Source organism: Orcinus orca, chromosome 6, assembly GCF_937001465.1.
Source record: "Orcinus orca chromosome 6, mOrcOrc1.1, whole genome shotgun sequence".
Lineage (NCBI taxonomy): Eukaryota > Metazoa > Chordata > Mammalia > Artiodactyla > Delphinidae > Orcinus > Orcinus orca.
The window spans coordinates 33514189-33538270 of record NC_064564.1 but is presented as its reverse complement, the minus strand read 5'-3'; the positions used below and the strand labels follow the sequence as shown (position 1 = coordinate 33538270).

At 41.1% G+C, this 24082-nt stretch overlaps 1 protein-coding gene across 2 annotated transcripts in view; it reads right to left on the bottom strand.

Annotated features, from left to right (window-relative positions):
• Positions 1–22797, bottom strand: part of ZNF367 (zinc finger protein 367) — a 28846-nt gene extending 6049 nt beyond the window's left edge. The window contains exons 1-3 of one of the 2 annotated variants that reach the window (XR_007478133.1): positions 22009–22797; positions 3417–3567; positions 721–840 (exon numbers count right to left, since the gene is read on the bottom strand). Coding sequence is in view for 1 of the 2 variants with exons in the window: in XM_004283028.3 (XP_004283076.1) it covers positions 721–840; positions 3417–3567; positions 22009–22419 (682 nt within the window). In the remaining variant the exon portion in view is untranslated. The remainder of the gene's footprint in view (positions 1–720; positions 841–3416; positions 3568–22008) is intronic. The other variant, XM_004283028.3, reaches the window with a different exon arrangement.
• Between the last annotated feature and the right edge of the window lie 1285 nt (positions 22798–24082).

Here is a 24082-nt window from a genome sequence, read left to right as displayed (position 1 = left end):
ATGGAGCAACAGAAGAAAACTGTACTGAATTTCAAATATAACTGTGTAAAAATGTACATAAGAAAAACAGCTTAAGAAACTATGAAATTACCAACAGTAGCAGTGTTGAGCTGGTAAAATCCACCCCACCCCTGCTCCTCCTGGACTGAAAATTTCGACAATAATGTGCTTCTTTCAGTTTAACAGTTAAAAAGTTTAAAACCAAAGTAAAAGCCTACTCTACAGGCTGTATTTACTTGGTATAGATTTTTCTACAGCATACAACTAGATATAGCATTTTTAATTGCCCTTTAAGATTTTCACCTAAAAAGAATACTTTATTTAAAAATCAGTCATTTCCTGGAAATCGAGCATGGATCACAATTAACAAGGAAGAAAACTTATGAGGTTTGATTAAATCTTTATCAAAAATCTCGCTTCCCGGGCTTCCCTGGTGGCGCAGTGGTTGGGAGTCTGCCTGCCGATGCAGGGGACACGGGTTCGTGTCCCGGTCTGGGAGGATCCCGCATGCCGCGAAGCGGCTGGTCCCATGAGCCGTGGCCGCTGAGCCTGCGCGTCCGGAACCTGTGCTCCGCAATGGGAGAGGCCACAACAGTGAGAGGCCCGCGTACGGCAAAAAAAAAAAAAAAAAAAAAAAAAATCTCGCTTCCCAAAAATTCAAGCAAAAGATATTTTAACTCCCAACTAGCTATTCCATAAACTTAACTCCTAACACCATACCATTTTCTGAACAAACAAAAGGTTTTTCTCCGGTGTGAAGACGCTGATGGGTTTTGAGCTGTCCACTTTGAACAAAGGCTTTTCCACAGTCTGGATAGTCACACAGATAGGGTCTCTCACCTAAGTAGACAGATGTTATATATTATTTCTGAGACAATAAGGTGAGAAGGGGAAGGGGCACGGAGAGAGAATCAACCTTTATATAAGTTACGACTGCAAACAACAATAAAACATGTCACAGCCTCTGCAGAGCTGCAAGTGGAAGTGCTAAGGGCACACTTGGATGATATGAAGCATCTATCCACTTGGAAGCACAATATTTTCTTTAGGCGTTGAGCTTTTAGGTACCCAGGTTCAAATCCTTAAAGTTATCATCTTCAACTTATTCCATATTTTCGCCCCACAATCCAAATCGCTAGCTCTTGCTGATTCTTGAACATGTCTGCCACTCCTGCCTTCCCACTGCCACCTCCCCTGGTCAGACTGGTAGCCCCTCCCACCTAGAATGAACCCTGGCAGGCCTCTAGTCTCTGACCTGCACAGCACTTCCAGGATAGCTGCCAGGCAACTACCCTCTAAAATTACCCCAAATCCTACTATACTCCTTGAACAACTGAAAATTATCTGCTGACTTTTAAATGGTCCTCTAATACCTGCACTATAGCTACTAGGTTAGGGAGCAGGGTTTATCTTTACTTCCCTCTTGGAGATTCATTCCAGCCACGAGGCAGTTCCCCATCTTCTACTCTTTGAAATCCCTATCTTTTCTGCCCATTCAAATCTTCCCAATCCTGTAGTCTCAGTAAAACTCCTCCCTACCCCCCAACCCCCACCTCCAAATATTAAGCTACATATCCCTTCACTAACTTAGTGTCCTATGTTGTTTATGTATCATGGTACTCTCCCTATACAAAGATACGTAACACCTTGTACTCCATTTCATTTCCTATATACAACACAGTGCTAGGCTAAAGAAAGCGCTCAAAAAGGTTGTTTTTCAATCATAATTAAACTTATTATTTCTTGAATAAACATTCTTTGGTCAACAATTATATACTGGTTCTTCCTATATGACTCAAAGAACAGTAATGAGTCTTCCCTAAATTTCTCATTATTTAGAAACGTACTAAACAAATGTGACAGTTGGGCACAAGTTAATAAACATAGGATAAAGTAAGACAAAAGCTTTTTACAAAGCATATACTATTAGAGCTTAACTATAGCACGGAGATCTTCAGCTCCGTTCCCTGGCATACAGTGTAGTAAGCCTGGAAGTATTGGGTGACACACAATGGGTTAGTGGTAGGTCGGGACTGGGACTCAGGCACCTTTTTATGATGCCGCATGGTCTTGAATCTCGGCAACTGATTTCACACTGGCAAAATGTACTCTACAGCTGTGTACCAGTTATTTGGGGTTATTTCAGACTAAGTAGATTGAAAAAATACAAAAATTCTCAAAATCAGATATTCATTCAATAATAGTTTTCCTGAATGATACCTAAAGTCAAAACATCTTGGCCACCTTAGTTTATAATGATTCAAAATTAAAATTTTACCCTTTTTCAGGGATTTAGCTAAGAAAACTGTATTCTAGCATACCATTAAAATATATCTTTTCAAAAACGGAAAGAAAAAAGAAACAGGTGATGACCATAAACATAGTGGAACAAACAGGGGACTAAGGGTTAAAAGCCCAAGTTCTAGACCCATACTGACCAACAGAAATAGAATGAGAACCACTTATGGTAGCCACATTAACAAAGTAAAAAGAAACAGGTGAAATTAATTGATAATATACTTCATTTAACCCAATATATCTAAAATTCTATCATTTCAATTTGTAATCATTATCAAAAAATTTTAAAGATATCATTTACTCTCTTTTTTTCATACTAAGTGCATTTTAAACATCCTGCTCATCTCAATTTAGACTAGCCACATTTCACGTGCTCAACAGCCACATGTGCTACTATACTGGCCAGTGTAGTTCTAGACTTAAGGGTATGAGAAGTTGTAAGTCAGTGGTAATTGGGTGTTTTTGTGCCTCAGTTTCCTCATCTGTAAATTATTGGATATCATTATTAGAACCATATGGCTCCTTCTGGGTGGGACCAACTTTCTCTATGGAAAGAACAAGGCCCTCTTTATGTTATCTTTTTGCTCTCTATATGGCATTTTTATGGTATTTTAAATGCAAGTATAACTTCTCTACACAAATAAAGATATATGATAGTCTTGGGATAGCTACCTACAATATGCTTAATTCTGAAAAATTATACTTCACCTTAGATTTAATAGTTAGGTCAAATACCCTGAGGATTCTAGAAATTCTATTAAAAACTTAACTATAACTGATTTAGGATTTGGCCTACAAATCAGTTTTAACAACTATACAGACAACTTAAGGGCATATCAGGTAAAATTCGGGTACATAGAAGGATAGAACCAAATTTAGTAATAACATTCCTGTGACAACTACATTAATTACCATGATAACTTTAGAAATCACATGGTATCAATGTTCAGAAAACTATCCCTCCCCACCAAAAGAGAAGCTGACTATACAGTGCCTGTTTTTAAAACTTTACAATAAGGAAATGTAAGGTAACTAAAAATTAATTTATAGGCCCAAACATCAAATCAGCTTTCAGTTAAGTATCACTTTTGGCATTCTCTAAAATTTGCTCAACTTACCTGTATGAGTCCTTTTGTGAGCCTGGAGTGACTTCTCCCGTGGAAACACCCTATTACAGATGTTACAACGTATTCTGCTGGATGAATGCTCTCCTTCATTTATTAAATCCCGTACAGTATCTGCTCTGGGTCTACCACGTCGGATTCCATCCTGTTAACAATGTGCATAAACATTAATATAATTTCTTGGACTCTACTCATTAAAACAAAATATCATAATACAGGCATACCTTACTACGCTTCATTTTTTTTCAATTTTTCAATTTTATTTTTTTATACAGCAGGTCCTTATTAGTCATCAATTTTATACACATCAGTGTATACATGTTAATCCCAATCGCCCAATTCATCACACCACAACCACCACCCCCCACCACCGCTTTCCCCCATTGGTGTCCATACATTTGTTCTCTACATCTGTGTCTCAACTTCTGCACTGCAAACCGGTTCATCTGTACCATTTTTCTAGGTTCCACATATATTCATTAATATACGATATTTGTTTTTCTCTTTCTGACTTACTTCACTCTGTATGACAGTCTCTAGATCCATCCACATCTCTACAAATGACCCAATTTCGTTCCTTTTTATGGCTGAGTAATATTCCATTGTATATATGTACCACATCTTCTTTATCCATTTGTCTCTCAATGGGCATTAAGGTTGCTTCTATGACCTGGCTATTGTAAACAGTGCTGCAATGAACATTGGCGTGCATGTGTCTTTTTGAATTATGTTTTTATCTGGGTATATGCCCAGTAGTGGGATTGCTGGATCATATGGTAATTCTATTTTTAGTTTTTTAAGGAACCTCCATACTGTTCTCCATAGTGGCTGTATCAATTTACATTCCCACCAACAATGCAAGAGGGTTCCCTTTTCTCCACACCCTCGCCAGCATTTGTTGTTTGTAGATTTTCTGATGATGCCCATTCTAACTGGTGTGAGGTGATACCTCATTATAGTTTTGATTTGCATTTCTCTAATAATTAGTGATGTTGTGCAGCTTTTCATGTGCTTCATGGTCCTCTGTATGTCTTCTGTGGAGAAAGGTTTATTTAGGTCTTCTGCCCATTTTTGGATTGGGTTGTTTGTTAATATTGAGTTGCATGAGCTGTTTATATATTTTGGAGAGTAATCCTTTGTCCATTGATTCGTTTGCAAATATTTTCTCCCATTCTGAGGGTTGTCTTTTCGTCTTTTTTATGGTTTCCTTTGCTGTGCAAAAGCTTTGAAGTTTCATTAGGTCCTATTTGTTTATTTATTTATTTCCATTACTCTAGGAGGTGGATCAAAAAAGATCTTGCTGTGGTTTAAGTCAAAGAGTGTTCTTCTTGGGGCTTCCCTGGTGGCGCAGTGGTTGAGAGTCCGCCTGCCGATGCAGGGGACACGGGTTCGTGCCCCGGTCCGGGAGGGTCCCGCGTGCCACGGAGCAGCTGGGCCCGTGGGCCGTGGCTGCTGGGTCTGCGTGTCCGGAGCCTGTGCTCCGCGGCGGGAGAGGCCACAGCAGTGAGAGGCCCGCATACCGCAAAAAAAAAAAAAGAGTGTTCTTCCTATGTTTTCCCCTAAGAGTTTTATAGTGTCCGGTCTTACATTTCGGTCTCAAATCCATTTTGAGTTTATTTTTGTGTATGGTGTTAGGCAGTGTTCTAATTTCATTTTTTTAAATATAGCTGTCCAGTTTTCCCAGCACCACTTATTGAAGAGACTGTCTTCTCCATTGTATATCCTTGCTTCCTTTGTCATAGATTAGTTGACCATAGATGCGTGGGTTTATCTCTGGGCTTTCTATCTTGTTCCATTGATCTATGTTTCTCTTTTTGTGCCAGTACCATATCGTCTTGATTACTGTAGCTTTGTAGTATAGTCTGAAGCCAGGGAGTCTGATTCCTCCAGCTCCATTTTTTTCCCTCAAGACTGCTTTGGCTATTCAGGGTCTTTTCTGTCTCCATACAAATTTTAAGATTTTTTGTTCTACTTCCATAAAAAATGCCATTGGTAATTTGATAGGGATTGCATTGAATCTGTACCTTCCTTTGGGTAGTATAGTCATTTTCACAATATTGATTCTTCCAATCCAAGAACATGATATATCTCTCCATCTGTTGGTATCATCTTTAATTTCTTTCATCAGTGTCTTACAGTTTTCTGCATAGAGGTCTTCTGTCTCCCTAGGTAGGTTTATTCCTAGGTACTTTATGCTTTTTATTGCAATGGTAAATGGGAGTGTTTCCTTAATTTCTCTTTCAGATTTTTCCTCATTAGTGTATAGGAATGCAAGAGATTTCTGTGCATTAATTTTGTATCCTGCAACTTTACCAAATTCATTGATTAGCTCTAGTAGTTTTCTGGTAGCATCTTTAGGATTCTGTATGTATAGTTTCATGTCATCTGCAAACAGTGACAGTTTTACTTCTTTTCCAATTTGTATTCCTTTTATTTCTTTTTCTTCTCTGATTGCCATGGCTAGGACATCTAAAACTATGTTGAATAATAGTGGTGAGAGTGGACATCCTTGTCTTCTTCCTGATCTCAGGAAATGCTTTCAGTTTTTCACCACTTAGAATGATGTTTGCTGTGGGTTTGTCATATATGGCCTTTATTATGTTGAGGTAGGTTCACTCTATGCCCATTTTGTGGAGAGTTTTTATCATAAATGGGGGTCGAATTTTGTCAAAAGCTTTTTCTGCATCTATTGAGATGATCATATGATTTTTCTTCTTCAATTTGTTAATATGGTGTATCACATTGATTGATTTACTTATATTGAAGAATCCTTGCATCCCTGGGATAAATCCCACTTGATCATGGTGTATGATCCTTTTAATGTATTGTTGGATTCTGTTTGCTAGTATTTTGTTGAGGACTTTTGCATCTATGTTCATCAGTGATATTTGTCTGCAATTTTCTTTTTTTGTAGTATCTTTGTCTGGTTTTGGTATCAGGGTGATGGTGGCCTCATAGAATGAGTATGGGAGTGTTCCTTCCTCTGCAATTTTTTGGAAGAGTTTGAGAAGGATGGGTATCAGCTCTTCTCTAAATGTTTGATACAATTCACCTGTGAAGCCATCTGGTCCTGGACTTTTGTTTGTTGGAAGATTTTTCATCACATTTCAATTTCATTACTTGTGATTGGTATGTTCATATTTTCTATTTCTTCCAGGTTCAGTCTTGGAAGGTTATACCTTTCTAAGAATTTGTCCATTTCTTCCAGGGTGTCCATTTTATTGGCATAGAGTGGTTTGTAGTAGTCTCTTAGGATGCTTTGTATTTCTGCAGTGTCTGTTGTAACTTCTCCTTTTTCACTGACTTGAGTCCTCTCCCTCTTTTTCTTGATGAGTCTGGCTAATGGTTTATCAATTTTGTTTATCTTCTCAAAGTACCAGCTTTTAGTTTTATTGATCTTTGCTATTGTTTTCTTTGTTTCTATTTCATTTATTTCTGCTCTGATCTTTATGATTTCTTTCCTTCTGCTAACTTTGGGGTTTGTTTGTTCTTCTTTCTCTAGTTCCTTTTGGTTTAACGTTACATTGTTTGAGATTTTTCTTGTTTCTTGAGGTAGGCTTCTATAGCTATAAACTTCCCTCTTAGAACTGCTTTTGCTGCATCCCATAGGTTTTGGATCATCGTGTTTTCATTGTCATTTGTCTCTAGGTATTTTTTGATTTCCTCTTTGATTTCTTCAGTGAACTCTTAGTTTTTAGTAACATATTATTTAGCCTCCATGTGTTTGTGTTTTTTACATTTTTTCCCCTGTAATTAATTTCTAATCTCATAGCGCTGTGGTCAGAAAAGATGCTTGATATGATTTCATTTTTCTTAAATTTACTGTGGCTTGATTTGTGACCCAAGATGTGATCTATCCTGTAGAATGTTCCATGCGCACTTGAGAAGAAAGTGTAATCTGCTGGTTTTGGATGGAATTTCCTATAAATATCAAATAAATCTGTTGGGTCTCTTGTGTCATTTAAAGCTCGTGTTTCCTTATTAATTTTCTGTCTGGATGATCTGTCCATTGGTGTAAGTGAGGTGTTAAAGTCCCCCACTATTATTGTGTTACTGTCGACTTCCTCTTTTATAGCTGTTAGCAGTTGCCTTATGTATTCAGGTGCTCCTATGTTGGGTGCATATATATTTATAATTGTTATATCTTCTTCTTGGATTGATCCCTTGATCATTAAGTACTGCCCTTCCTTGTCTCTTGTAACATTCTTTATTTTAAAGTCTATTTTATCTGATATGAGTATTGCTACTCCAGCTTTCTTTTGATTTCACTTCACATGGAATATCTTTTTCCATCCCCTCACTTTCATTCTGTATGTGCCCCTAGGTCTGAAGTGGGTCTCTTGTAGACAGCATATATATGGGTCTTGTTTTTGTATCCATTCAGCAAGCCTGTGTCTTTTGGTTGGAGCATTTAATCCATTCACGTTTAAGGTAATTATCGATATGTATGCTACTATGACCATTTTCTTAATTGTTTTGGGTTTGTTTTTGTAGGTCCTTTTCTTCTCTTGTGCTTCCCACTTAGAGAATTTCCTTTAGCATTTGTTGTAGAGCTGGTTTGGTGGTGCTGAACTCTCTTAGATTTTGCTTGTCTGTAATGCTTTTGATTTCTCCATCGAATCTGAAGGAGATCCTTGCCAGGTAGAGGAATCTTGGTTGTAGGTTCTTCCCTTTCATCACTTTAAGTATAGCATGCCACTCCCTCTGGCTTGTAGAGTTTCTGCTCAGAAATCAGCTGTTAACCTTATGGGAGTTCCCTTGTATGTTATTTGTCATTTTCCCCTTGCTGCTTTCAATAATTTTTGTCTTTAATTTTTGACACTTTGATTACTATGTGTCTCAGCATGTTTCTCCTTGAGTTTATCCTGTATTCGACTCTCTGTGCTTCCTGGACTTGGGTGGCTATTTCCTTTCCCATGTTAGGGAATTTTCGACTATAATCTCTTCAAATATTTTCTTGGGTCCTTTATCTCTCTCTTCTCCTTCTGGGCCCCTATAATGCGAATGTTGTTGCGTTTAATGTTGTCCCAGAGGTCTCTTAGGCTGTCTTAATTTCTTTTCATTCTTTTTTGTTTATTCTGTTCTGCAGCAGTGAATTCCACCATTCTGTCTTCCAGGTCACTTATCCTTTCTTTTGCCTCAGTTATTCTGCTATTGATTCCTTCTAGTGTAGTTTTCATTTCAGTTATTGTATTGCTCATCTCTGTTTGTTTGTTCTTTAATTCTTCTCGGTCTTTGTTAAACATTTCTTGCATCTTCTCAATCTTTGCCTCCATTCTTTTTCCGAGGTACCATATCATCTTCACTATCATTATTCTGAATTCTTTTCCTGGAAGGTTGCCTATCTCCCCTTCATTTAGTTGTTTTTCTGGGGTTTCATCTTGTTCCTTCATCTGGTACATAGCCCTCTGCCTTTTCATCTTGTCTATCTTTCTGTGAATGTGGTTTTTGTTTCACAGGCTGCAGGATTGTAGTTCTTCTTGCTTCTGCTGTCTGCCCTCTGGTGGATGAGGCTAACTAAGAGGCTTGTGCAAGTTCCCTGATGGGAGGGACTGGTGTTGGGTAGAGCTGACTGTTGCCCAGATAATCAAGTTCTTACTTCTTTCTGCTAGCGTTGGAGGGTCTCCTGCAGAGGCGGCGGGTGGCTGTAGCTCACCGTGGGGACAAGGACACTGGCAGCAGAAGTTCTGGGAAGTGCTCCTTGGCATGAGCCCTCCCAGAGTTTCTATTACGCTTCACTTTATTGCATTTTGCAGATACTGCGTTTTTTACAAATTGAAGGTTTGTGGCAACCCTGTGTTGTCAGATGGTGATTAGCATTTTTTAAAAGTGTTTTTTTTTGTTTTTTTTTTTTGCGGTACGCGGGCCTCTCACTGTTGTGGCCTCTCCTGTTGCGAAGCACAGGCTCCGGACGCACAGGCTCAGCGGCCATGGCTCACGGGCCCAGCCTCTCCGTGGCATGTGGGATCTTCCTGGACCGGGGCACAAACCCATATGCCCTGCATCGGCAGGCGGACTCTCAACCACTGCACCACCAGGGAAGCCCTAAAAGTGTTTTTTAATTGAGGTAATTTTTAGACATAATGCTATTGCACACTTAAGAGACTACAGTATAGTGTAAACATAACTTTTTATTCACTGGGAAACAAAAGCTTGTGTGACTAGCAGTCTGGGACTAAACCCACAATATCTCAAAGGTATAACTGTAAATAATTTTTTGAAACCTTTCTTGAGTGACATCAGTGAAATGGCAGAGTAGGTAGTTCCAAGGGCCCACCCCTCCACAGATCACTAAAAAGTCAAGCAAAAACTGTTCAGAATCAGCTTTGTCACAACTCCAGAAAATGATGAGAAACTTACAGCAACTCAGAGAACAATGAATCAAGAAACAAGCAACATAAAACAGTAGGAAAGCGTTGCAGCAATTTTTACAGCCCTTGCCCCACCCCTTCACTCAGTGGTCTTTGAAGATTACTGCCTTCATTCTTAGTGTAGGAATCTAGTCCCTGGTTCAAGAAAGAACAGAGAAGACTTTACTCTGAAAGAATTTTGTTTGTCTGTTTTGCCCAGCCTGGGGGCTACCTGAAGGTCTGACACAAGATGCTTGTCTTTGTTTTGCTAACTTAGAACTCTCTCTGGGCAGAAAAGTGGCTACACAGAGGGCATCTCTCAAAAACCTTGTAAGGCCAATAACAACTTGCTGCCCCCTGGGGGAAAAGATTTCAACGAAGGCACACAAACACACCAAAAGCCTAGGAGGAAAAGCTGGGGAGAGAATTTCCTCAGGAAATTAGGGCACTGGAAAGTGCCCACATATCCTAAAGACAGGAATTTAGGAAGCCACACACTTGCCTGCCCAGCGCAGGAAGCATACTCAGAAAAAACCTGAAAAGAACATAAGTTTTCACCTCTGGCTGATCCTTAGGCTCAGCACAAGCAAGAAATGAAGGCTAAGACAGACTTGTAAACAGTCTGGCTAAGTATAGAAGGAGAGCTACAGCACAGACCATTCTGCAAAGTTAGAAGGGGGTTTTTCCCCCCTTTCTTTTCTTTTCTGTTTTTGTTTTTTGGGGTTTTTTTTTTGGGCATTCAAGATCTCTCTCAAAATATGAGATGACTAAAGCTAAAGAAACAGACTTTAAAGAACAAACACAATAAAGAATAGAGTTTACAAAAATAGTTTAGAAAAGTCACCAAACAACTACAAACCACAGCACACAACTAAAACAAACTCTGAGGAGAGAGGAGAATCTGATTTCCAGAGTTACTACTTTATAATATTCAAAACACCCAGTTTTCAACAAAATATTACAAAGCATGCAAAGAAACAAAAATATTAACTCCCATACATAGGAGTTAATTTCTCCTATGAGGAAGCAGACATTGGACTTACTAGACAAAGATGTTAAACTGTCTTAAATATGCTGAAAGAGGTAATGGAAACCATGGACAAAGAACAAAAGAAAACCAGGAGAACACTGTTTCAACAAACTGAGAATGTCAAAAAAGAAACAAATTATTATTTTTTTTTTTTTTTTTTTTTTTGCGGTACGCGGGCCTCTCACTGTTGTGGCCTCTCCTGTTGCAGAGCACAGGCTCCGGACGTGCAGACTCAGCGGCCATGGCTCACGGGCCCAGCCACTCTGCGGCATGTGGGATCTTCCCAGACCAGGGCACGAACCCATGTCCCCTGCATCGGCAGGCGGACTCTCAACCACTGCACCACCAGGGAAGCCCACAAATTATTTTTAAAAATAGAAATTCCGAAACTAAAAAATACAGTAACCAAAATGAAAAAAATTCACTACAGAGTCTTAATGGCAGATTTGAACGGTCAGGAGGAAAGAAACAGCAAATTTATAGATAGGTCAACTGAAATTATCCAGTCTGAGGAACAGAAAGAGAAAAGAATGAACAGGGCCTATGATACCAGTAGGACATCAAGTGTCTTATGGGTCCATTTGGGCTGCTAAAACTAAATACTACAGACTGGGTAACTTATAAACAACCAAAGTTTATTTCTCACAGTTCTGGCAGTTGTAAAGTCCAAGATGAAGGTGCTGGCATGGTCAGGTTAGGGACTACTTCCTGGATCATACCCAGTGCCTTCTTGCTGTGTCCTCACATGGCAAAAGGGGCAAGAGAGCTCTCCAGGGCCTCTTTCATAAAAGCACTAATTCTATTCATGAGGGCTCCACCTCCATGACCTAAGCACCTCCCAAAGACCCCCACCTCCTAACACCATCATCTTCGGGGGTCAGGATCTCAACACACGAATTCTGGGGGACACCACAGCATCAAGCATACCCACACACACACAATCGGAGATCCAGAAGGCAAGAGAGACTAGGGCAGAAAGAATATTTGAAGAAATAATGGCATAAACACAAAGAGAGATATACATGGAGATATAATCAAACTATCAAAAGACAAAGAGAGACTCTTGAGAGCAGCAAGAAAGAAGTAGTTTATCACACATACCAGTCCTCAATAGGATTAACAGCTGATTTCTCAGGAGAAACTACGCAAATCAGTGGGATGACATGTTTAAAGTGCTGAAAGGAAAAAAAAAATCAAACAATAATCTTATATTCAACAAAAATATCACTCAAAAATGAAGAAATTAAGCATTCCCAGACAAACAAAAGCTAAGAGAGTTCATTGCTAGACCTGCCCTACAATAAATCTAAAGGGAGTTAGTTCTTCAGGCAGAAATGAAGACACTAGACAATAACTCAAAGCCATACAAAGAAATAAACAACACCAGGTAACTACATAAGCCAGAAGTATTGCACTTTGGGCTTATAACTCTTCTTTTCTTTCCTATATAAAAGATAAATGCCAAGTATATTAAAAAATAATAAATCTTTGTTAATGGGAACACAATATAAGATGTAATTATGACAACAACAACAAAAAGGGAGAGGGACAGAAATATATGGGAGCATAACTTTTGTATACTATTGGTGCTAAGGTGATATTAATTCAAAAAGAAAAAACAGAAAAGGAAACAAGAAAGAAAAGAGTTCATTACAAAAAAATCAAACCCAAAAGAAGGCGGTAATCGAAGAATTGATAAACAAAATAGGTATAACACTATAGAAAACAAATAAAATGGGAGAAGTTCTTCCTTGTAAGTAATCACTTTAAATGTAAATAGATTAAATTCTGCAAACAAAAGGCAGAGATTGGCAGAATGGATTTTTTTTAAAATGAACCAACTATATGGTATCTACAAGAAACTCACTTTAGAGCCAAAAACATAAATAGGTTTAAAAGTGAAAGGATGGGGCTTCCCTGGTGGCACAGTGGTTGAGAGTCCGCCTGCTGATGCAGGGGACACGGGTTCGTACCCCGGTCCGGGAGGATCTCACATGCCGCAGAGCGGCTGGGCCCGTGAGCCATGGCCGCTGAGCCTGCGCGTCCGGAGCCTGTGCTCTGCAATGGGGGAGGCCACAACCGTGAGAGGCCCACGTACGGGGAAAAAAAAAAAAAGTGAAAGGATGGAAAAAGAGATAACAATTATAAACACATGCACACCTAACAACAGAGCTCCCAATATGTATGAAGCAAAAATTGGCAGAATTGAAAATAAAAAGACATAGTTCAAAAATAGCTGGAGACTTTCGCTTTCAATTAATGGATAGGACAACTAGACAGGTCAACAAAGATATAGAAGACTTGAACAACACTATAAACCAACTACACCTAACAGAATATGAAGAACATTCCACACAAAAACAGCAAAATATCCATTTTTTTCAAGTGCACGTGGAACATTTCCCAAGATAGACCATATGTTGGGCCCAAAGCAAGAATCAATAAATTTTAAAAGACTGAAATCATCCAAAGCATCTTCTTTGACATACTTGGAATGAAACTATAAATCAATAACAAAAAAAACTGGAAAATTCACAAATATGTGGAAATTAAACAACATTCTTAAACAGCCAATGGGTCAAAGAAGAAATCACACAGGAAATTAGAAAATACTTTGACATGAATGAAAATAAAAGCACAACATATCAAAACTTATGGGATACATTTCTAGGACTGGAAGGCTTAATATAAGATACCACTGCTACCCAAAGTGATATACAGACTCAGTGCAATCCCTATTAAAATCCCAAAGGCCTTTTTTGCAGAAATGGAAAAAGCAATCCTCTACTCATGGAATTGCAAGAGGCTCCAAGTAGACAAAACAATATTTTAAAAGAACAAAGCAGTACTCACACTTCCCTATTACAAAATTTACTGCAAAGCAATGGCAATTAAGACAGTGTAGTACTGGCATAAGGAAAGACATAGGCCAATGAAACAAAATGAGAATCAAGGCATTAACCCTTATCCTATGGCCAATTGATTTTCAACAAGGGTGCCAAGAACATGCAATGAGGAAAGAATAGCTCTTCAACAAATAGTTCTGAGAAAATTGGATTTCTACATGCAAAAGAAGGAAGTTGTACCTCACACAATATATAAAAAATTAACTCAAAATGCATCATACACCAAAATGTCAGAGCTGAAACTTTAAAACTCTTAAAAGAAAACAGGGATAAATATTCATGACCTTGGATTTGACAATGGATTCTTAGATGTGGCACCAAAAGCCTAAGCAACAAAAGGATAGATAAACTGGACTTAAAATTAAAAACATTTGTGTCACAGGACATTATCAAGAAAGTGAAAAGACAACCTACAGAATGGGATACAATACTTGCAAATCATATGTCTGATAAGGTTTTAGTATCCAGAATATATAAAGAACCTTTACAACACAACAACGAAAACTCAAATAAAATATGGGTAAAGGACTTGAATAGACATATCTCCAAAGCAGTTATATGTATGGGCAGCAAGCCCATGAAAAGATGCTCAAGATCATTAGTCATTAGGGAAATGCAAATCAAAACTACAATTGAGGTCAATTATATCTCAGTAAAGCCTGAAGGGAAAAAGATTAAACACACACACACACACACACACACACACACAGTGAGATACGACTTGACACCAACTCAGTTATACTCAAAAAAAAAAAAAAAAAACAGGAAAAAAGTAGAAATAAGGTGTTTTTTTGGTCAAGAATGTGCAGAAACTAGAAACTTCATACATTGCTGGTAGGAATGTAAAGTTTTAGCTACTGTGGAAAAGTTTGATGGTGTGATACAATGTCATATACATATGTACATATACATATACAATGGACTGTTATTCAGCCATAGAAACGATACATGCTACAAGGTGGATGAACCTCAAAAACAGTATACTAAGTAACAGAAGTCAGACACAAAAGGCCACATATTTTATGATTCCATGTAATAAAATGTCCAAAATAGGTAAAACCACAGACAGAAAACAGATTGGTGTTTTCCAGAGACTGCCTATAGAGGGGAAAAGGAAGTGACTACTTAATGAATACAGGACTTTCTTTTGGGGCGATGAAAATGTTTTGGAACTTGATATAGGTGGTGTTTTCACAATATTGTGAATGACTATCAGTGAATTATACTTCAAAATGGTTAATTTTATGCTATGTGAATTTCTGCTCAATTTTTTAAAACACTAACGAGCTCTGAACGTACTATGGACTTTAGTTAATAATGTACCAATTTGGTTCGTTAATTGTAACAAATATATCATATTAATGCAAGACGTCAGCAATAGGGGAAACTGGATATGTGGTTGATGGGAACTCCCTGTACTGTCTTAACATTTCTATGTATGTAAAACTAATCTAAAATAAGCATTTCCTTGAAGAAAAAAACTTTCTTTCCAGGTAAGTTAAATTTTTACACATATAAGTTAAATGAAAAAAAAGAAAAGAAAAACATAAAAAACACCTACATCCAAACTGAAGATGTTTTTACTGCTGTCAATATAAAAACCTAAAGCCTTCCCAAAGCTTAAAAACATCAGCCTGAAACCTTGATAATAAGCCACAGCAAAATTCCCTTCAATCAATTTTCACCTTGAAAGAAAAGCTCAATCTCAACATGGATGAGTTATCTTATAAGTCATGTCTAAAAAATTCTTAGATATTAAAACCTATTTCTGCAACAGCCAAGAGGTGGAAGCAACCTAAATGTCCCCTGACAGATGAATGGATAAAGTAAATGGGATATATACAATGAAAAATTATTCAGCCTTAAAAAAGAAGGCAATTCTGCCATATGCTACAACATGGATGAATATTAAGGGCATTATCCTAAGTAAAATAAGGCAGTCACAAAAAGACAAATACTGCATGATTCCACTTATATGCGGTATCTAAAATGGTCAAACTTAGAAACAGAAAGCAGAATAGTGGTTGCCAGGGGCCATAGAGAGGGAGAAAGGGGGAGCTCGAGATGGGTACAGTTTTGGTTTCGTAAGATGAAAAAGTTCTGGAGTTCTATTACAACAATGTTCGTATAGTTAATACTTTAAAATGGTTAAGATGGTAAATTTTACGTTATGTGTTTTCTGCCACAGAAGTATAAAAAGAAAAAAAAAAGTGAGGGTACTCCCCAGTGGTCCAGTGGTAAAGAATCTGCCTTCCAATGCAGAGCACGCAGGTTCGATCCCTGGTCAGGGAACTAAGATCCCACATGCTGGGGGTCAACTAAGCTGGAGCCACAACTATTGAGCTCACATGCCTCAACTAGAGAGCCTGTGTGCCTCAAACTACAGAGTCCACATGACCTGGAGCCCGCACGCCACAACTAGAGAGAGAAAAACCTGCAAGCCACAACTAGAGAGAAGCCCGAGCACCTAAACGAAGAGACCACGTGCCTTAATGAAAAAAGATCCCACATACCTCAACAAAGATCCCATGTGCCACAACTAAGACCCGATGCAGCCATAATAATAATAATAATAATAATAATAATAATAATAATAATAATAATGGAAAAGAATGTGAGAAAGCACTGTGGCAGATTATAATATTGTTAAAATATTCACTGCTCCTTCCGCACTGTGGGCCCCAATGAGGCCAACTTGGCCATATAACTTTGCTTTGACCAATGAAATGTGAATAGAAATCACATGTGTGACTTCTGAGCAAAAGCTCTAAAAGCCATCACAAGGTTCTACCATCTCTCTTTCCTCTCTGCCTTGAGACTCGCATGTCCCAGGTAGGGGATGTTCCTCCTGGGTCCCAGAATGAACAGGATGAAGAGCACACCTGCTGTTAACCCTCACAGGATACATAACACGAGCTTTGTTTAGGTTGACATTGACATTTTGAGGTTCATTCTGCAGCATGGTTTAGCCTAAGCTACCTGACTCAGGCACATTGTTAATAAATATTTGTTAATGGGATAAAGATCTCATCAATTCTCCACAATAATTGTATAAATTGTTGCTGGTTATGATCATACCATGAATAATTGTTTTAAATAGTTTTAAAAATGAAAAACAAACACAGCATCTATGATCCATAAAAACAGCAGATGATTTGTTCTGTTAAGAAAGAAATGGAACGTGAAATAAGGTTAATTAAAAACCTTAGTAATACAACTCCTCTGCCATGAAAGGATAATTTCCCTAATTTTTTTAATACATTTAATGTATAGTATTGCAAAGTATAGGGTCAGTGATTCTCAACAAATCTTTGTTATTTATTTATAGTTATTTTTGTCTGTGTTCGGTCTTTGTTTCTGTGCGAGGGCTTTCTCTAGTTGTCGCAAGCGGGTGCCACCCTTCATCGCGATGCGCGGGCCTCTCACTATCGCGGCCTTTCTTGTTGCGGAGCACAGGCTCCAGAAACGCAGGCTCAGTAGCTGTGGCTCACGGGCCTAGTTGCTCTGCGGCATGTGGGATCCTCCCAGACCAGGGCTCGAACCCGTGTCCCCTGCATTAGGAGGCAGACTCTCATCCACTGCGCCACCAGGGAAGTCCCCTAATTTTTTTTTTTTTTTTTTTTTTGCTGTACGCGGGCCTCTGCTGCAACCTCTCCCGCCTCGGGGCACAGGCTCTGGACGCGCAGGCCCAGCCGCCACGGCTCACGGGCCCAGCCGCTCCGCGGCACGTGGGATCCTCCCGGACCGAGGCACGAACCCGTGTCCCCCACATCGGCAGGTGGACTCTCAACCACTGCCCCACCAGGGAAGCCCCCCCCTAATATTTTTTAAATACATAAAAACATATTGTTGACTCTATTACAATTTGAAATAACTGATTTAGTATCAAATACTATTTAGTATCAAAATTTTAAGATTAGCCATTACTATTTTCTCTGTTTCTGGTTAAAAAAAAAATGATCAAGCATGTTTAATAGTGGGGGAAGTTTTTTTTTTTTAAAGTTAACTATTTGGCTGCCTCCCAGTAACTCTAAGATCTTGTTTCATCTAGAAACAAGATAATGCAAATCATACTTGCATTTTCCAAGTGAGAAATAAAGAGCTGAAAAATGCAACATAATACAACATCCCAGCCATAGACAGGTAAGACTTCACTAAGTGCATTCTTTCAACTAAGAAAATTAAACAAGGCAAGTAATCATCTAATACCCTAAATAAATGAATAAATAGCATCTTTTAACCATATATAAAAAATAAGCAGTGTCACTTAAAGAGGACCTTTTTCATTTTAGCCTTGGCAATAAGAAAACCATGTATCTATGTACATTTTGACAATAATAGAGTTAACTCATCAGCAACTAAGTGTACCTGTAGCTTAAGAGAGAAATCTTGTCAAGACTGCTTGATGATTTGCAAAAAAAAAAAAAGTAAAGTTAAAAAAGAAACTCTTAGACATCCTATTGCTATTATATGGCAACTGCTGCAAAATAAGCTACTAGAAAGAAGAAAAATGAGTAAATCGCCAAAAATGTTTGCATACTTCAGCAGGTTTAATTTTTAAAACAATCTCAGTACCTCCAGAAGATAGTGATTTTGAAAGTGTTTTCTAAAATATTTCATGGTAAATGTTTTGTTTTCAATGTCAATAACTTTAAAGTTATTTAATAAAATTGGAGTTATTTCTCAAGCCACTTAGAATAATGTACACATTTACCTAAGCTTTAGAAAAAGTTATGTTCAAACTTTATATTCATGTGATTACTAAAAAAACTAAAAGTCCTCAACACATTTTTATACAAAGTAAAATTCAAATAAATTATACAGATACAACGTGGAAGGAAAAGAAAAACAGTTCTCAGAAGGAGGTGTGTGTACCTTCTCACTTTCATGAGAAAATGTAAATAGATCTTATTTCCCTTTTCGAATTCAGATTTAGATCCGAATTTCCTATGGCTCGCATATCTGCTTCCTAACTCTATCCCCCACCTTGACCTATCTGGACCACTTTCTAAGTCTTAATTTGCATCTATCTATTGTACTGTGTGTATTCTCATGATGCACCTCAATCGAGATATAGGCAGTTATGAATAGTGTGTATTATTTCATAAGTCTACTTGCAACTTCTTTTTTTTCTTTTTTTTTGGCCATGCTGCCTGGCGGAATGTTAGTTGCCTGACCAGGGATCAAACCTATGCCCCCTACAGTGGAAGCGCAGAGTCCTAACCACTGGACCACCACCAGGGAATTCCCTACTTGCATCTTCTTAATACTAAAAATAAATAAATAAACCCCTAAAGTCAATACACACATGATAAACACAGAAGCAGTATCAGGTACAGATTAAGAGTAAGGGCTCTAAAAAGTTCCAATCAGTTCTGCCACTTATATAATGTTAACTTAATCTTGGGGACTTCTCTAATTCATCCTTTTTCATCAGGTAAACAAGGTAAATTAATTAAAGAATTCAAAACAATCAACACAGAGTCTGGTGGTTTGCTCTGCAAGGCAATAAGTAACAAATGGTGGCTACTATGTTCACGTTAACATGACGTTATGTTTAAACATGGTGGTTATCAAAAACTACTGTGTACTAATCAGCTGTTTGTAAGGCTATGTGCAGTCTAGATGTTTAAAGTGATTGGTGATAGAAAGGGGAAACAGGATAGGCAGCTGGCGGGTCCTGAAGGGTAAGTGGTATCTGAGGATGTGCAGAGAAGCCAAACTACACAGGTGCCAAAGTGGAGAAGTAACCTCATGAATGCAGTCTGAGTAAAGGGCACAAAATATGGAGGCTTGGAATATCATTTGGCAGATGAAAATTAGACCTTCTCCCTTCCTTCCCAGAATTCTACAACCTGGGAAGAGACAGTGCTAATATATAACTATATCCCAATTGTGCTAAACAATCTTGTGATGAGGGGCCAAAATAAGTTGGTATTAGATGGATGTTCTCCTCACAGGCGGGGAGGCAGTGTTGGGCAGAAACAAACAAGAAAGCAAGCAAAAGCTGACACCAGGTGTGTAGGACTCAGATGTTAACACCTCCCATGGGAAAAGTGGCATCAAAAGACAGTAAATGAACACAAAAGTTGTTCTCAAACCCAAAGCTGTTATTGCCTCTAACCCACATACTGAGCCAAGGGGGTAGAAGTTGGTGCCATGTTATTGGCACCAACTATATTACAAACTTGTCTTCCCAAAAAGTGAGCAGACTCAGCCAGCATGATTCACCCATGAGTATATGGAGATAAAAAAACTACGAGTACTTTAGAGAAGGAAAACAAAGTAAAGGAGGCTGGAATTCCCAACCTTTAGTCTAGAATGTACTGATCACAAATCAAACTAGGTAACTTCCTTAAATGAAAGTATATGCCAGACGGCACAAAATATGGAGGCTTGAGGCTCCCCCTCAAGTTGCAAAAACTAAATGAATGAATTTTTGGAGCTGTATTTGGATTGCTTCATTGATAAAAGGACACGTTAAAATCAATTTGTCTACTAATTTATGAACTAATTTATGAAACAGTTATGGTATGAAAGATGGTGAGGAGGAAAAAAGTGAAATATATAACAGCCTTTTCACTTTTAAATGTTTTTCATAACTTGTGTTATGTTTTACTTCTGAAAAGAGGAAGACAAAGTGGAAATAAAATTCAAACCTATGCATTATTAAGAATGTTTTCTAAAAGGTTTATATGAAGATAAAACTGTTTTAGCCCCCCCCCCAAAAAGTATAGATTTCACTTATCTATTATAACATTAATCTTCTTGGATAATCCAAAATTAGATTCAGTTATAATTAAGAATAAAATAACAGATGCAAAATCTTCTATAAGTAATTTGTGCATATATGACTTTATGTTGCTCAACCATATAACCTACTACATATATATTTTTTTAAGTACTAAACATGTAAATATGTTAACACGGAAAAATATCTAGGATACCCAGCCATCTTACTAAGGGCTACCTAGAGACAGCACACAGTGATTGTTCACTTCACAAACTCAGCACTAATATAAATATTTCTACTGCTTCTTCTTTCAAATTTTTACTGAAGTGCAGCTTCAAGAGTTGAAGTGTGTCAAGGCATATAGCTGTATAAATTTATAGTTCTTTAGTAACAATGCCATTAGTAACAAAGTGTATCAATTTCCTCAGGGCTCAACACAGTGTTTCAACATCTTTGCTACTGCGTGTAAAATGACGATAAAACCTGTTTCAATTTGCCAATATAGACGTACTTATCAACAAGGTGATTTACTTGTTTTATCTTTAGCAAACTGCTTATCTTATATAGCCACTTAACAAATATAATCTGAATATTAACCTTATATTAGCACCATTCATTACACAAATACTTAACTGAGCACATTTATTCAGCATTTACAGAGTATAAGGTATTAAAGTCAAATAAGTCTACCAGAGAGAAATTGTCCCGGCGCTCCTGGAGCTTACAGTCTATAGAGGTAAGTATATGTCAGCAGGGAGGCACCTCCAACACATGCTTCAGGACTAGGAGCCACAAAAACTCAACTACAGTACCAGCGTTCCCGCTACCTAGCTGTGTACCTTGGGGAGCTCCCTTCACCAATCCCTCTAAGCCTCAATTGCCTGATCCGTAAATTGTAGGTTTGAAACCTTTCCAGCTCTAATACAGTCTGAGACTCCAAGCAATTCGAGGTTGGTGACAACAGCGTCCCATTCCACTCTGAGCTCTCAGAACCTAGCAAAGTAGTACGCTGGATGCGTGAAAGGCAGCGAGGGCTCAACTCCCGGTGGGGAAGATTCCCCTAAGTCCCTTCTTGTTCTTCAGCTATCTCTACAGGGCATCTTTAGCAGGGGCGGGGTATCTGCGGTGAGGCAGAAACTGCGCAACCCCTCCCCCCGCACCCAGAAGAACAGTTCAAGGCCTGCGGTCCTTCCCGCCCTCTCCCGCCAGAAAAGACTCAGCGGTGGGCCGAACGACTGGCAGAGCGGGTTGACCGTCCCCCTCCGTGACAACAAGGCCACACTCCCGCCTACTACACCTGCTGGCCTGTGGCCTCCGGTCTGCTGTGCTGCCCCACCCCCCGGGCGGTGTCACGTGACTAAAACCTAGCCCCGCCCCCGAGGCAGTTTTTTGGCGCGCGGCAGTGACGTCAGCGTCCTGTCACCCGCCAACGCCACCGCCCCTGCCAGAGCGACCTCGCGTTTTAAACTCGGCCCCGCCCCGCCCGCCGTGTCTGCGGGCGCTGCCGGCTCCCAGGCCGCGCCGTTAACGGGCCCCGACTGCCTCAAGCCCCGCCCGCACCGCTTACCTTGAGGTGGCCGCTGTCCGGGCTGCTCGCTTCCTCCTCGTCCTCACCTCCTGAGGCGGCGGCGGCCGAAGCGGTGGGCGGGGGCGCGCCCCGGCCCCGCAGCCCTGGGTGCTCTGCGGCGGCGGCGGGCAAGGCAGCTGAGGCGGCGCCCCCGGCGGCTCCGGGGCTGAGCGTCACGTTGTGCGCGTTCTCACCCCAGCGCCACGGGTACACCATGAAGTCACTGAAGCCGGGGCTGGTGGGAATAAGCGGTGGCGGCGGCTCCGGCTCCCCTCCGCCGCTGCATGTGGGCTTGATCGGGGTCGTCCTGATGACCGACACCAGCACCCGCTTCGGGGAGTCCTGGCAGAAGATGACGGGCGGCGGCTGCGGCGGGTTGTCAGCCATCGGCGCCTCCACACCCCGGATCATTGCCCGGCCCCGATCCGCAGCTCCGGCGGCCGTGGGCCGCACTCCCTGAGCCCGGGTCTGGCCCTTTGCTCCGCTCGCCCGCGCTGCTCGGAGTCGCCGGCTCTCAGTCCCGCTGGCTCATGGCAGGCGGACGTTTCCTGGAACCCTCCTGCGCGGCGGCCAGCGAAGAAGCAGAGCCGCTCGGCCTGCACCAGGCTGCCAGGGCCGGACCCCAACCCTGGGTCAAGCCCACCCTCCACTCTTTGTGCTCCCCAACGCAGGCTGCAGCGGCGGGAAGCAGCGGGCGCCTTGCCTTGCGATGACAGGAAAGCAGGACGCGCAGCGCCGAGCCCCCGAAAATAACAACCTGCCGCCGGGGTCCCTGCTCCAGTTTTTCCCGCGTTACATTTCGCGCCTGGGCGGAACCAATCACCGCCAGTCCCCTGCCCGCTGGCCGCAGCGGCGAGTGACAGGACACGCGAGCCAATAGCTGTGCCTGGATTTCTTTCTAGCTAGAGCGGGGCGGAGCCGGACCTGCGCGCGGGTCCTTTCTGCCACGCTATTGGCCGCGGCTCTTGTATTTTTTTTCTGCCTGAAGAGCCAACAGCGTTCGAAACTCCGGGGGAGCGCGCGACGTCTGCACTCGCCCAGACACACCCTCCAGTAGCCCCGCCCCTGCCGTCCTTCCGCGCGGTTAGTCAGGGTTGGAGGCGCGCTGTGGGCGACAGGCAGGGGCGGGCGGTAAGAGAGTTGCTGATTGGAAAGTTATCAGAGAGGGGGCGGGCCAGGGGTGGTAGTTGGCCGGCGGGGTCGCTCGTCTGGCGGCCCCTCCCGCCTGTGGCTGTTGGGCTGTAGTTCCCGCGCGGCTGGGAATTTAAAGGGCTGGGGCCCGGGCTGCCCGCCCCCGTCCGTGGCTCCCGCCACCAGCTCTAGGGGGAACGAGGCCTTCTTAACTGCAGTTTCTAGTAGACACCAAAAGGTGCGTCGTTTCTTAATGGTTCCCATCTGCCCAGCTGTTGGACTCGCTGTGAGTTGACCCTCTCCGCACCCCCCCTACTCGCCCCAAGGCTGAGGTGGGCATCAGTCCCAGCCTTCGCCTCCCCGGGCCTCGGTTTCCCATTTGTGTAAAGTGGGGTAGTTAAGGAAGTCGTCTCTGAGGTCCCCGTGTGCTGTTCGCGGCTCGGAGGGGACACGAACACAGGCGTGTGTCCATTCTTACACCCGGGACGGATGCCCCAAAGACGCCAGAGGACTCCCCACCCTTCCGCCGTGGTTCCTCACCCGTCCGGGGCCGGCCCTTCATCCCCCGTCTGGAAGGGCGTTGAGCTGTGGGTGCCCCGGAGGGTTCGGGTCATTCCCAGCTCTGCCCGCCCCCGCCTCAAAGACCCCACCCCGCACCAGAGGGATCCTGAACGACCGGAGTCTAAGTCTGACAGTCACCCACCGAGGGCCAGTGTGGGCTCGGAAGGGGCAAAATGGGATGTCCAGCCTCGTATTCACTAGAATGTGAAAGAAGTGACTGTGTTTTGTTTTGTTCTTTGGTTTGTTGCCAGGGCCGAGCCTGACTCATGGTAGACTTTCAATAAATATTTGTTGAATAAATGAGTGAATATTTGGTAGTTAAAGATTAGGATTGGTAATTAGAACAGACCTGCATAATAGCTGAGTATTCTCTCTCCCCAAC